This window comes from Opisthorchis viverrini, assembly GCF_000715545.1.
Source record: "Opisthorchis viverrini unplaced genomic scaffold opera_v5_36, whole genome shotgun sequence".
Lineage (NCBI taxonomy): Eukaryota > Metazoa > Platyhelminthes > Trematoda > Opisthorchiida > Opisthorchiidae > Opisthorchis > Opisthorchis viverrini.
In genome coordinates this window covers 1,312,311-1,328,187 of record NW_008751692.1, presented here as the reverse complement: position 1 = coordinate 1,328,187, position 15,877 = coordinate 1,312,311, and the positions used below count along the sequence as shown (strand labels likewise).

The window sequence follows — 15,877 nt, the reverse complement described above, 5'->3', positions numbered from 1 at the left end:
AACCTCCAGTAATGACACGGATTACCATCAAAGTATGATAGTTCCACCTTTGGTAGGTCCATAGTGGCTGATGCTGGAGTGACGGAGATGGCTGGTTCTGGCCCTCTGATATCATCAGCATATCTTAATGGTCTTTCACCTGTCTGACATTGCTTCACGTACCCCGCTAATCGTTCATTTAGGGCCACTGGTTTCCAGACTTCATCTGGTGAGTCCTCTTCGGCCTCTAGCTCAATTTTGGCTAACTCAGTTTTGCTATGCGCCTCTAAGAGAGCTCGCTGGAGCTCGACCTCCCGCTTAACCCGATACTCCTGGGGCTGAGCAATCCTTAAAGCTTTCATAGCCACACTACCTTTACGACTAGAAGCACAGTGACTTACAAGAACCAGGGCGCGAAGCAAACTGCATTGCAACTGTTTCCTCCGCGGCTTCAATCGTTTCCGTGTCTTTGGATCCGGTTTCCTTCACAAGTGTTCCGAAAGTTGACATCTTTTCTTCAAACGACGTAAGATGTCGAGTACTGTAACGATCGAACGGTATCTTCGAGTGACGCGTAATACCAGAACCTCCGGGTAGGCAAAACAAAGTCGGAGCTGGGTTTCTATACGGTACTATTGGGGTAAGAGAAATTCACAATTTGTACAAACCTCGACAGTAGATACGCGTCCAAAACTAACAGTCCGCTTGGACTTCAAAAGTGCAAAGCAAGGGAGCAAACAGGCTCCAACGTGCGACAGTCACACGTGCAAAATCAGATACAAATGGCCGGATGACCTCAAGGCCAAAATGGGTGAAGTGGTAAGGACAAACAAACGTCAGTTCATATATACACACTAAACACAAAAATGGGGGGTTGGTTACAAATGGGGGCATAATAAACGTGGGGAATTTCATTGTCAACATAACGGATGATACAGTGAAGCCTGTCATATATTCAGCTGCGGCTTCATTGTCAACATAACGGATGATACAGTGAAGCCTGTCATATATTTCTGCAGCTGCGGCTTTTAGCTGGAAAATTTCGCGTGTATGAGAAAACCGCATTCTTTTAAGGGCTTGCAAATTGACTTAAAATATCATGCTGGCCTTTTAAATGACAAGCGCCGCGGAATCCATGTATGACATAATTTAACGGATCTGATCTGCTGTTACCGGAGACTTTTTGAACTTAAATACACCGGTATGCTCAGGCTAAGAAGGATTAGCCAGAAAATGTGGGCCATGTGTGCACGCTCAAGTTGGTCTAGAGCATATGGTTCACCGCCACCAATTTTTACTCATAGAGACAGGTAAAAAGTCGAAGGAATTCCTGTTAGATACGGACATTATTGATACAACAACCGCAGCCGCTGACCACCAGGAGCACCACGACAACGAACGTGCGGTCGTATACAAAAGTTGATCCATGAATAAATGTTCATGAACAAAAAGGGACAATCTCTTCAGAACCCACTAATTATGGAGCACTAAATTAACTGGCAGATCACCATTCTTTTGGTGGGTTGTTTGCCTTCGTACATACAGATAGACTGCCACCTGTCAATATTTCATCCTGGGCAGAATGGTAAAGAGATCCACCGACCGTGAAAAAGCACAGCAACGATAATACAGTTTCCAGATCATCAAGGGAAGCGAGACCAGAAAAAACCACTCTAAAATACCGCCAGTAGGTATCAAAAACGCGCAAAATGCATAATAAGAATCAAGGTTTGGGGGTGTCGATGACATTATAGGAAACCAGCTGGTAGAATAGGCGATCCATAGCAGCGGAACGCGGAGACGCGAACAACTGTGGATCATCACATAACGAGACTTGATATGTGATGCTGTGCGCAACCGCCTGTGTGGTCTGGTTGGTTGCGCCGGTCGCGGCCGCGGTGGGTGTCGAGAAGAATTACATGTTTAACTGGAATACTCTGGTGTAGACAAACTGGATAAGGTCGCACGTATCCGTCGTACGAGTAAAAAAATTAAATTCATATTGCTGATGTCAAAATCTAGAACATCCAACGCGCCGGAAACCGAGAGATTTAGTGGGAGCTGGGGTCGCAGATCAGATAGGCGAAGCGCACAACAGGCAATACGCTTTTTCTGCTGGGTTACCTTGACACGAGCTGGAGATTATAGCAAACACTCAGGCTGACGCAGCTGCCACTACTACAAGCTCAATCAGTAAGCGATGAACCTGTCCCCGGGTCAGCTAAATATGCCACGTCAGTGATTAAATTTTGGAAGCACACTGATTCACAGAACACGTGAGGCATCCCGTCACTGGCAAGGTAAGGTTTTCCACGACAGATAACCCCGTCCCTGAGAGCCAATAAATTTGTATCATCCGTTATGTTGACAATGAAATTCCCCACGTTTATTATGCCCCCATTTGTAACCCCCGCCCCATTTTTGTGTTTAGTGTGTATATATGAACTGACGTTTGTTTGTCCTTACCACTTCACCCATTTGGCCTTGAGGTCATCCGGCCATTTGTATCTGACTTTGCACGTGTGACTGTCGCACGTTGGAGCCTGTTTGCTCCCTTGCTTTGCACTTTTGAAGTCCAAGCGGACTGTTTGTTTTGGACGCGTATCTACTGTCGAGGTTTGTACAAATTGTGAATTTCTCTTACCCTAATAGTACCGTATAGAAACCCAGCTCCGACTTTGTTTTGCCTACCCGGAGGTTCTGGTATTACGCGTCACTCGAAGATACCGTTCGACCGTTACAGTACTCGACATCTTACGTCGTCTTGTTTGAAGGAAAGATGTCAACCTTTGGAACAACTGTGAAGGAAACCGGATCCAAGGACACGGAAACGATTGAAGCTGCGGAGGAAACAGTTGCAATGCAGTTTGCTTCGCGCCCTGGTTCTTGTAAGTCACTTTGTGCTTCTAGTCGTAAAGGTAGTGTAGCTATGAAAGCTTTAAGGATTGCTCAGCTCCAGGAGTACCGGGTTAAGCGGGAGGTCGAACTCCAGCGGGCTCTCTTAGAGGCGCATAGCAAAACTGAGTTAGCCAAAATTGAGCTAGAGGCCGAAGAGGACTCACCAGATGAAGTCTGGGAACCAGTGGCCCTAAATGAACGATTAGCGGGGTACGTGAAGCAATGTCAGACAGGTGAAAGACCATTAAGATATGCTGATGATATCAGAGGGCCAGAACCAGCCATCTCCGTCACTCCAGCATCAGCCACTATGGACCTACCAAAGGTGGAACTATCATACTTTGATGGTAATCCGTGTCATTACTGGAGGTTCACCCGCCAATTTGAGTTATATATTGAGAGCAAGGTGCAGGACGCCGGTCAGAGGCTCCTTTATCTGATCCACTACTGTCAAGGCGACGCGAAAGCGGCCATTGAAGAATGTGTGATGCTTCCGCCGGAAGTAGCATACTCCAGGGCACGGGAGATTTTACGCAATCTCTTTGGCCAGCCTCATATTATCGCTCGCTGTCTACTAGAAAGCCTGTTTCGTTTTGCACGACAGACCACTGGAGCAGCCAAGTCCTTGTCGGACTTGTGTATAAAAATGCGCAGTTGCGAAATTGCGCTGACGCAAATGTGTTACGTCTCAGACTTGCACTCACTAGCGGTTGTAGAGAGAATTGTGCGTTCTCTTCCTTCGCCATTGCAGCACAAATGGGCTGAGGTGGCAGATAAGATATCTGTGAGTGGCCGGGATCCAACGTTCACAGACTTGACGGAGTTTGTGAACACGCGCTCTCGTGTTGCAAGGAGTCGGTTCGGGCAACTGGCTCGAGATGGGGACGTAAGACGCCCCCCTGTAACACCGACTTCTACCAACCAAGCCCCTAAACGGGACGGTTATGCCAATTTCCTAGCCAACATCAGACAAGACGCAGACGGTCGTCCAAGTGCTTGCGCATTATGTTTACAGCCCCACTCAATTTCTAGTTGCCAGCAGTTTTTGTCTATGAAAGTTCCTGACAGGTGGAAATGCATACGAGAACATAATGCCTGCTTTGCCTGTTTAGGAGACTCCCACATGGCCAAGGATTGCAAGCTAGTAGTTCGATGTGGCCAACCGGGTTGCAGGGGACGACATCATAGTTTGTTACATACATCACAACCCAGAAACAAAGGTTCGACGTCCTCAGAGCCGGAGGTTTTGTGTGCCTTAACTCAAGGTAGTCGACTTCCGGCACGCTTAGGAGTTATTCCTATCAAGCTGGACAGTCCTGCAGGAAAGGTGACAACGTATGCATTTTTAGATGCTGGGTCCGACATAACGCTGGTAAGGCGGGACCTTTTGGTGAAAAATGGGGTCAGGCTGCTACCCACGTCTATGGTTATTGATACCCTGGGTGGTTCCATGGGATGCACATCGGAAGCTAATGATATCAGGCTTTTATCAATGGATGAAAGCCAGTCGATAGATGTTGACAAGGCATTCGTCGTTGACAGCTTACCTATGCGAGCTGTCCCATCCATCAAAGAAGCGGCTCGCAAGTGGCCTCACCTTAAGGAAGTTACCTTCGACGAACTGACTGAAGACGATGTGGGAATCCTTATTGGTTGTGACGTATCCGAAGCGCACTGGGTCTTCGACCAGCGCCTGGGGGGTAAAAAACAGCCGTTTGCTGTGAAAACTTTACTAGGTTGGATGCTCCTTGGTCCGATGAAAAACGGAACGAAGCAGAAGGTCGTCAGTCATTGTATAACCGGGTGTAGTCAGGGCATCCAGGAGCATTTGCAGCGACTGTACAACTCGGAATTCGCAGACACTTCAGCATCGAACACTAGTCTCTCTTTAGAGGATCAAAGAGCACTGTTGATAGCGGAGACTAGTGCAGTGCGAGTAAGTGGGCATTATCAGCTACCGCTCCCATGGAAAGATAACGCACTTACCCTACCCGATAACTTCCAGGTGGCTAGAAAACGTCTAGGTAATCTGAAAACTAGACTGTGCAAGGATCGTGTTTTACACGGAAAGTACGATAAGGTGCTTCGCGCATACATGGAGAAAGGATACATTGAACGGGCGGCGGATGCCTCCACATTGTCATTAAATTCAAAGCAGTGGTATCTCCCACATCATCAGGTTATTAACCCAAAAAAGCCAGAAAAGATTCGGATCGTATCTGACTGCGCTGCCAAATGTCATGGTGTGTCCCTAAACGACCACCTGTATCAGGGCCCCGATTTAACCACAAAACTTGTAAATGTTATGGTGGGCTTTCGTTTAGAGCAAGTTGCTGTGGCAGCCGACATTAAAGGGATGTTGCTACAGGTCAAGGTTGACCCCTGTGATAGAGACGCTCTGAAGAGCCTTGTAGCACAGGCTAACCGACGGGAGGGAAATGATGTCATGTGCCCATTAATGTCTTGGTCCTCCTGTTGGATGAAGCTACCGAAGGTCGTGGCTTGGTTACTGCATTACGGGCAACGTCTATTGATTAAGAAGGGCAGAGCGAGAAAGGAGGCTTTACCTTCTGGGGTTATCAGAGTATCCGAACTCCGCCAAGCACGTAATTGTTTGATAAAGATGGTGCAATCTGCTCACTTTGCACGAGAGCTGCATCAGATTAACGCTCCTGTACTGGATGCAAAGCGTTCCCGCAATCGGACTCAAAACGGCAGCTTACAAAAATTGTCACCTGTTTTGGTTGATGGCATTTTGTGCGTGGGGGGCAGACTTAGTTACTCGAACTACAGTCAGTCAGTAAAGCATCCAGCTCTTCTTCCAAACCGACATCCTATTACCGCCTTAATCATACGTCATTTTCATGAAGTGGAAGGGCACTGTGGAGTAGCGCATGTCTTGGCCTCTATTCGACAGAGATATTGGATTATCAGAGGGACCGGTGCCGTTAAACGTGTGATTGGTGCATGCTCTTTATGCAGACGCCGGTCCGCACAGCTCAGTAAACAAATGATGGCTCCATTACCACCAGACAGAGTAGAAGGGGGTTGGTGCCCCTTCGAGTGTGTGGGAGTGGACTACTTCGGACCTTTTAAAACCAAACGCGGCCGTTCACAGGAAAAACGCTACGGCTGTATCTTTAGCTGTCTGAAAACTAGAGCAGTCCATTTGGAGATGGCTGGCAACCTGTCGACAGATTCATTCCTACAATGTTTGATGCGCTTCGTTGGTAGACGTGGTAAGCCCACCGATATATACAGTGATAATGGTACGAACTTTGTTGGCGCACTGAGGGAATTTCGGGATGATATAAAGCTCTGGAGCCTGAGCAAAATATCAGACCGACTTTTGACTATGGATATACAGTGGCACTTCAATCCACCAGCAGCTAGCCATCGTGGCGGTGTGTGGGAGCGTATAATCAGGTCGGTACGACGTATACTTTTATGTATATGTAGGGAACAGTGTTTGACCGATGAACAACTGAACACGCTTCTCATACAGGCCGAACGGATTCTCAATAACAGGCCTATAGTCCCGCTATCATCAGACAGCAACGATTTGGAGCCGCTTACTCCAAACAGTTTGTTGCTGATGCAGTGCTGTCCTGCGGTACCCGGTCGCGACGGCTTGGCTTCGCGATACCATGCCGGTTGGAAACAGGTCAATTATCTTGCTGGCGTATTCTGGCGTCGTTGGATAAGGGAATATCTGCCAACGTTGCAGATGCGTACCAAGTGGCTCAGAGCAACTCAAGAATTGAAACGAGGGGACTTAGTTCTGGTTTCTGGTGAGGACCTGCCTCGTGAGAAATGGCCTCTAGGGGTAGTAGATAGTTGTGAGGCGAGCCCTGATGGCTTAGTAAGAACCCTGCATGTTAGAACGGCGGGCGGCGTTCTTAAGAGAGATATTAGAAAGGTGTGTTTACTGGAGGGACGCGAATAGGCTTGTACACCATCGAAGTCGGCACTTGTGGCAGGAGTGGACTCGGACCATTCGTGTCGGTGGCTGATGGGGTACCGTAGATTGGAGCTGAGCGTAGGTAGTAGGCAAGAACCGGGGCGCCCGCTGTATCAACGTGGAGAATTTGGCGGGCGGTGTATCATCCGTTATGTTGACAATGAAATTCCCCACGTTTATTATGCCCCCATTTGTAACCCCCGCCCCATTTTTGTGTTTAGTGTGTATATATGAACTGACGTTTGTTTGTCCTTACCACTTCACCCATTTTGGCCTTCATCCCATCCGGCCATTTGTATCTGATTTTGCACGTGTGACTGTCGCATGTTGGGGCCTGTTTGCTCCCTTGCTTTGCACTTTTGCAAGCGGACTGTATTACGCGTCACTCGAAGATACGGTTCGATCGTTACAAAATTTATTAAGTTAAGGGAAGTGAAATAACATGGGACTAGCTTTTCCGATATTTTAAATCCAAACAGAGTTAAGTTAAAAAATGAACCAGTAAGAACGGCTTCTCTTTTGGAGAGGGAGTATTAGTGTTCTGGCTACCCAATAGGTTAGCATACCGGGAGTATGTGGAAAAGAAATAAAAATAATGACGCTGGTTTGTGTATACAACAATGAAGAGGTCAGATGGTACAACGCACCAAAAGTCGGTGAATAAACAATAATTCAATTATGTTGGTCCAGGGGTCTTCTACTGAAGTTCCCACATATTATAGGTTCCGGAGAAGGGTGAAATGTTTTGATACCATAGCACATGAGACTCGCGAATGACCTCTGCAAGCGCGAGCGAAATCAGAAAAGAAAGTCGAAGTACGTGACCTCGCTTGTATTCTGTGAAACTGTCCAACTGCACGTTTTTGTAGTTTTTCGTATGCAAACAAAATACGATTTTGCAATTGACGAAATACGTAGTGTTATAATGGAAGCAAAATAAAGGTACAAAACGCCACAAGTGCACCAATCCAGCGACAAGCGGACAACTACTTGAGTTCCAGATCTAACACCACAGAGAATGCGCCCGCCAGCCAATAAAAGATTTCGATAAACCAAAGCAGACGATGGTACATCTTCTAGAAGCCATCCGACACTGCGAAAGGGACCTATGTGCAGAGAGAACATTCGGTCACCTTGAAACAATGGAAGACCCCTTTGTGCAAGGCTCAGTAAGCTCACAACTGTCGGAAGACTGATCTCGAGACAATCCGGGCAGGGGACGCCCGGATAACGCTGCAGCCATTTGCTTCAGACAATGAGACCCCTTACCTGCATATATGGCTCCAGGGACCGAAGAAAGCAGTTAACGGGGGCTTTGTACGTAGGGGGAAGGGACTGAAGACAGCTTCCGGCGGCGGAGTATGGACAGTGGAATCCTGCTGTTCAAGGTCAGCGAACGACTGAAGTCGGCGGATTAGTTACAGAGTGGTCAGCGCTGGAAAACTCATGTGATTTCTCACAGCTCTGCAGTCATTTCGGTTCCTGGCCTAGTGTTCAAGGAGTAAATTTGGACTATCTAAAGTATCCCGCGCCCTACAGGTTTCTACATGTGTGCCGACTTCGGAAGTCGACAATATCCACGGGATGATGGCGGGCAATTTGTTTTACTAGGCCACCTTGCGTTTTAACCGGTTGGCGATACTTTGATGTTGTCACATTTTTTCGTCTAGACGTTGGGGCATTCGGTAGCGGACTAATCGAGCAACCTGATTGGCCAATTGCTGACTATTTGAAAGACGTTTTTAGTTCGTGAAATGGATTGTGCCACATCGATAAAAAATGAAGGAGATATGCACTTAAGGGTCGGTTCAAGATGATAGGTTTGTACTTTAATTTTGTTCGCCTATAACTAGAAGCCAAACCTCATCATCTCAAGAGGGGACAATATATTTCACATAACCAGTAGTCCATTTGTAGTAAGCCCGTATTGTTAACGTTCTGTCCAATCGTGTTTTCACTTGCACGCATTGATTGGTAGCTATCTTACCCGATGTACTCTTAACTGTTTTTTTGGCAAATGGCGTTATGCAAACTAAGAACTTGGACTCCGGTGTACGAAGACTAGTTTAGTTAGTAATGCAAGATAATGTTCTTACCAATGCCTTTATGCAGAGAAATTCAGTGTAGCACGCTTCCGGTGACTTGTTTCGATGCTCGAAATGTTCCTATTCAGGACGTACGACATAACCGTATCACGTGACAATTTGCTGACCAATCACTTGCGAGGATTCAGTTTGGTTAACTGCTGAGTGCGCAACGCTATGCTGGACTTGTTGCGTCTTATTTAAAATGCAATGGCGTGTAGAAAAGGGCAACCTGCAAAAAGCATACTGAAGACAGATGAGGCTGGACGTAAGTGCCCGCTGAAATTATCGTTTTTTAAGCAATTCGGATTTTTCCACTCGCTATAAACTTTCATGATTTGCGTACAGTATTAGAATTACCACTAATACACGCGTTGCTTTTCCGGTTGATTGCATCATTTTGAGGCACACTAACTTGCCTCCACGCAAGTGGTGATCTCTGTCCCGCTGACCAAAAAATTTTGGTGCGCAATGTGTTGCATTCGTTGGGCAAGACTGGCGAGGTGTCCGCTACCGGAAGCTTTCAGATTCAAGCCACAGCCGACTTTAAGCCCTCCGCTCAGTATGGACAGACGTCTGAAATGCTTAGCCGCGCAAGTGAACCCGTGAATGACCCGGTATTGCCGACGGGCATGGAGTTCGATCTTGAAGTACTCGGTTGAATACGACGCCGATTCACTAAACGGTCTATTGGTGCTGTAGTGGTTAGCAGCTCTATGGAGTCTCTATTGAACAGAACAAATAAGCCAGTCACAAAGTCAAAAAGAGAAAAATCCAAGTAATTCTTCACTCACAGTTCGCAGGAGGATATTCCGTAGTTCTCTATTCCGTTGAACCACCACATCGGAAAGAAAAGTTCTACCTTCCTGGTATTCCAAATCTCCGGTAATCGCAATAATAATTCACAGGTGTGAATAGATTAGTCCAGTGTTTGTAGCTAAAAACTTTTGTTCACGTTTAGGGTTAGTAGCAGCCAATTATAGCCAACCGGCATTCAAAACAACAGTTACTCAGTAAAAGTCTCAAAGTCACGTTGGACCCAAGAAGCGGGCGGTTGGGCTTGTATTTCAGTAAAAAAAACTTTTTTACACTGATGTGACTGATATTGATAGGGAGAAAGGAGATGATACTGAGCATGAAAAATACTGGTTTACAAATGCCTCAGTGCTCCCTTACCAGGACTAAAGAAACGCAGCTGGTTTCCCTGACGCTCATGGAAGCGTATGCTTGTCTACCATTCCCAAAGATGAGTGGATTGCCGACTTTTTTTAGGTGGGAGGCAGGTTTGGAAGGAGACTAGAAATGCAAATAAAGCGTCACCTTTGCCCTTGGAATACATTTTGGATAAGTATATCGCTTATTTCGTCATGAATCACTCTAGTATTTGGGGGTATAATAAATATAGACGGTCGATCCTCGGATTTTTATGAGATCATCGGAACCCAGGGTACCAAACGGTTCGCCTTCTCTCTCCTATGTAATTAAGCATACATTGACACATGAAATCCCAAGACCAAATTCGAGAAAACCAGTCTCACTTGACAAATGAAAAGTTTGCCATGTTACGCAATAATGAATATCTAAGTCTCACTCAAGGCAAGTTATATGTGTACCTCAAAGATATCGTTGATGCAACGGACCTGCTATCACGGGTGAGTAAGATAACGATCAAATCAAAACAATATTCCATAATTCATATCTCATGCGTGTCATAATTAGTTGTCAAGAGCTTAACCAAGAATGGAAGGAGGACTACTCACAGGCCCAGTAGAACGTAAACTCACCGAACAGAATTATCACTAGCATGGGAAAACAAACGTGGCTTTTCGCAAGTAGACTTTCAGGATATCATCCAATTGAGTGAGAAATACGAATTTCTAGTAGCTTTCAGTGTGTGGTTTCGTTGTCACTCACTACAGGTTACCTAGAACGAATCGCAGAAATTCCAATTCAGTTCAGTGCATTGAAAAAAATGTTCGGCTGTAACACCTCCCAGTGCCTAGCTGCCATGCCACCTGAAGGAAGCATGAGGGCTGAGATACTGCCAAGTTGCCCAAGCCTAGGCAGGAGAAGTCGAGATGCAGAAGTCGGGTTGGAACCACGGACCTTCAGGTCAATAAATTCGCGCTCTATCCACTGACCCGTCTCACCCAGTCCAGTGCATTAACCACAATCCATGTACAAAGTATACAATGGTTCCACCTGATGCAGTTACGGTTACCGGAAAGTGTAGGAACAAAGGATTCTTGGTCATGTTAGGCTGTGGCGTGATCAGTTAGTTCTTACTGAATCATCCTAGATGTCTGAAGAAACGGGAAGCGTCACGCAATAAAGAGAAAGCGACACTGGTATGGGAGGGCCACTAACTGTGACCAAGCCGTGCCTGCCAGTATCACCAACCATTGGTGGGTCTCATTCCGGGGTCTTCATCTAAGGAAGTGACAGTTGTTGACCTCACTGCGTTTACTGATCAGACTTTCATACATCGTCTTCACAGACCGTACACCCATCGGTAGTTTCCAACCAGCACAAGGCTAGCCGGAAATAGCTCTGCGGTGTAGACGGCCCTCTGGCATATCCCAACCAGCGTAACATATGAAGCGCAAGTAACCCGTTGATAGTGGAAAATCTCCTTCTTGGAACCGTTTGATACACTTTGCTGCCGGTCCGATGTTACTATCAGAGCAGATCTATGCTTCTCCCAAAGCCATTTTTTTACCACCTCTGCGCGTACGGGGCACACCTTTGATCTATAAAGCATAATGGATCATGGAAGTGTAGACCGTGGCGTTGAGAAACAAACTGATGTCACGCCTGTAACACGGGTGTCGGAGGTCAACAGCAGCTACCTTGACCTTATAGGTTCGAGAAGCAACGTCACCTACTTTATACAAGTACCGAGGCAGATATAATCAGGACGTCGGTCGGCTGGTCTGTCAGCACGAGGGTTGGTTTAATCCCACTTAGTCTTGCAGCAGCACTTAACGCGTTGCAGGTGCGAAGCGCATACTTAACCATGCGGCAAGATTATCCAGGTCATTTGAAAGGACTTAAACCTTTGAAGTATCTGCATCAAATGCAGAAATATCACTCGCGTACCCAGTGTCTTTAAACGATCACACAAGGAGTATTTTGATCCCCAGTATTTCAGGGGCAGTCAAAGAACTTTTAAGCTGCATGTCAACAACCAAGTTGAAGAAGAATGGTGAGAGAGGATTACTCTATCTTAGACCAGTGGAATTGGGAAACTCATGTGCAAGCTTGCTGTATACTCGTAAGTACCCACAGAGGATCCATCTGGATGAGAGCTACTCGTGTTTGATAATTGATCAAGGTAAAGGAGCGCTACTTTCTCAGCACGCACTAATTCTTTGAGAAGTCCCATTGGGGTTTTCAAAGCCGTCATTCTAAATAAAAACTTTAATTGGTCTCTGATAATCGTATCCACATAGTAACTCTTGGAATATCCTTAATAAGCACGGTGCATAATAATTATAAGTAGTGTGAAATGAGTTTCACAGAAAGCATCCAATCGTTAAAACAATGAACTAATCCACGAACGGATTCCAAGCTTCTGTGGGCGGGTGCGAACTATAACCGTCTTACTGCAGCTTCTGCTGGGCGCACAACCAAATCGGTGTCTACTGTGTGGCGAATTTCCCGAGATTGAATTGACAAATTACCTGATCACTATCACGCATCAAGAATAGGTTCAAATGCAACGACTGAAATTACATCTCTGCTGAAGTTTTTCCTTTTTATTTGGTAATTTAGACAGTTTGTACCAAGACATCGATTTTGACTCCCCTTATTTCCCAAGAGAAGGCAACCTTGTGTTTGTTAGAATTGTTCCATTAGGACCTTTCTGCGTTTTAAGGCAAAAGCTTTTGACTTCGGGATTGTGTAGCTGTAGCGGGCGCTACTGCACTGCAGGATATTCGGTGAGAATAAAGGTAACAATTTTATCTCAGTGATAATGCTATACTAGTACGCGGTTTACCATTGAAAAACCAGACCGACCTGCATTCAAACGAATCTGAATAATTGATACAAGTTGGATATCCGTGGAGCAAACGAGTGAGGACAGCTGAAAGGACTCGGTGCATGCTATTGGGTTCGTTTGTCCAAATTCTCAACCATATGCCCGAGTACAAATCATCTGTTAGAGGAAACGATTGTTTTGGGCTTTTAAATCGTGCGCATTATGCGTCGCAGTTTGCCTCCTGGCGCCGCTAAGTTATTTTCCGCGAGCATTATTTCAAGCCATTGTACCATATACTGGACGTATTTCGCTGTATTTTATCGTGTTTATACTACAGAACAACGTTAGATGAACGCAAACAAAACGACAAGAGTCTTTACTATTGTAAGCAGGTTAGTTCTGGCAGAAACAGATTCAGCAAGATGTAGCACCTTACTGTTCGTAGTTCCGTACATCAAATGGAATGCAGCTGCCGGATTGACTTAGTGCTAAATTTCAAGTAAATCTATAGACCATTCAGCTGTAGCACCCTTTCGGTGCCTCACTGTCATGCCACCTAGGATACTGCCAGGTTGCCCAAGCCAAATAAATAGCGGGTTATCGATGAGCCCGACATCACTCACTTGCTTTCGGATTCTAATTTGTACTTGGGCTTGAGTGGTCAGAGTGATCAATACGCTGCTGTATAAAAACGGGATGTCTTTCACTTAGCTAAGTTGCCTCAAGCCCGCCAAGGTAGGGGGCGCGCACACACACCTAAAACGACAAACAAGGTTAGAGGTGGCATGCTAAAGGGATATAATTTTGACTGGAGGGGTGGGGATTCCGTTGTGATTGTAGATGACTATAGGTTTGGCAACGTAGTAGGTTCACTTAACGGCTGCTTCACTAGATCATCAATGTTGTCTCCTTTGGATTTTAGATATAGAGTCTGTGGGATGATTATTGAGCACTAAATCGATGGCTCATCAATTTATTCGACCAAACTGCTTACCTGGTCTTTCGTTGTTTAGCTACAGTTTATTAGGTAGCTTTTCTGTCGGAATGTGTCAGCGGATGACAGCCGTCGAAACTTTAGTACGTGTGTCTCCATTTGCTCTTGATCACGGGGTAGTGTGCTTTTTGGACCCAGTTATACGGGTCATTTGACGTGTTACTTCGCAACAGATACTTCCACCGAGCGACTCTTGCGGATAAAATGTCATTGGCACAGTTAGTTCAACTCAACAGAAGAAACAGGCAGCACTGAAACAAAAATACGCAAACAAATGGCGGTTGTATTTTTAGCACTTTAGAAGTAGAGGGATCATGGGTAGTTGTGAGCTACCCAGCTGGTGGTAGACCAGTTACTCTTAGGATTTGTACACCTTGGGGGTGTAGTACACCGATTCTCTCTTGCATTGCATTTGGTCACGTACATATCCACTTGTTCTCCCAATAATCTGTCCATGAGGATGGTTCTGAATTTCCCTCTGGAGGGCACGAGTAGCAGTTCGAGAGATTGTACGACCAAATACCAATGCATCAACTTACTCCATACATCCAACTCCAATAAGACCTATCCATCCGCTAAAACCACCACATTCCTCCTAGGTATCTTGCTTTTTCCCGATACAGGTAACGTAGGAATGTGTACCGCCTAATGTGCCGCATTTCTGCTTTTGCATTCGAACATTCAGCGGAAATCAGTGAATTGGAATGGCCATATACAGTGTGTCACATGGGAGTGAAAGGCTTGTAAAATTTCCCACTGAAGTCCTTCCAACTAAAATATGTGGTTCTCTGGAAATTGTGTTCATAGCCACACCACTCTCGTTTGAACGACCGTGTTCCAGTTCTGGCGTAATTATTCCGGTGAGTCCACACCAAAGGGAAGCACTGGACTCGAGTTTCGCTCTTATTAGAGCTCATCAGCAGTGCATATCCAATGGCCGTGCCGGGATTTGAACCCCGGACATCTGACATGCGAGGCGGGCGTGTAACCACTACTCCACCAACGCACGTTGGACGCATCTGAATTATCCCGTCTGAACAGGCGAACTTGTTCACACTTGAGCGATGTGATTGGTGTGCCCGGCTCATCGAACGACGACCCAGTAACTATCCTGGTTGTGACGATCGATTGACCCGCCAGTCAGGACTGGCGGGCCCTGTAAAGACATGTCTATCATAGTAATCTCTAGCAGGTGACCGAGAGGCCAGAATAGCCTGCAATTGATGTTTATCAGGCACGTATACCTTTACATAATTAAGAAGACGAATTATTCAGCTGGGTTGGATGGTGGTGTACAGTTCGTTAACCTTCGACTTTGCATTGGCAAAAAGGTTGGCCTAGGTGAATTTGGAGCTAAATGGATGTAAAATCCCAAGGAAACTAGACCGATCAAGGATAAGTTTATCTATTATCTTTAATAATCATTCCGGTGACGCTTCTAGATATCAGAGGGAAAATGGCCAAGGAGATTAGAAGAATAGCGTTTCGTGCAGCGCCCAGCTGAACGATCGGCATATCTAAAGCCATGATGCTTACTGAGCCCGTAAGCCTGTGTAAGGGGATTAAGACAATTACCGTCGTATCCATACTTGAGGAGCGGTGGGATGATAAGGGTAATCTGGCTCGAAACAAACGACCGAATGAAATGAACGGTCCAGAACGCAATTTAACGCCATGAATAAGGGAGTAGGAAATTCACTTCCGAGGAGTTCAGTTCGGATGGTCTAGGCTGAATTACATGAACTACAGTCAGTTTTCAATAAGCTGGGCTGCGGGTATGCCTCCGCTATTAGCAGTTAGCCCCATTCAATTCATGTAGTAGTAGTCGAATATCATCATTGGGTCCCTAGTCATGTCGCGGTCATATTCAGCCATAGTGCACTAAGATAAGATAGTATATGATTACTGCTTTCTGTTCTCTGTTATCCGCCGCATATCTATCTCTGTGTATCTTGAGGTAGTTCGCCAACAGGTGGCAG

General features: G+C 45.9%; 1 protein-coding gene across 1 annotated transcript in view; it reads left to right on the top strand.

The window, feature by feature from the left end:
- Positions 1-9,081: 9,081 nt before the first annotated feature.
- Positions 9,082-15,877, top strand: part of T265_13092 (hypothetical protein) — a gene marked incomplete at both ends in the record, with an annotated part of 39,804 nt that continues 33,008 nt past the window's right edge. The window contains one exon of the mRNA XM_009167149.1: positions 9,082-9,190. Within this exon, the coding sequence (XP_009165413.1) occupies positions 9,133-9,190 (58 nt within the window). The remainder of the gene's footprint in view (positions 9,191-15,877) is intronic.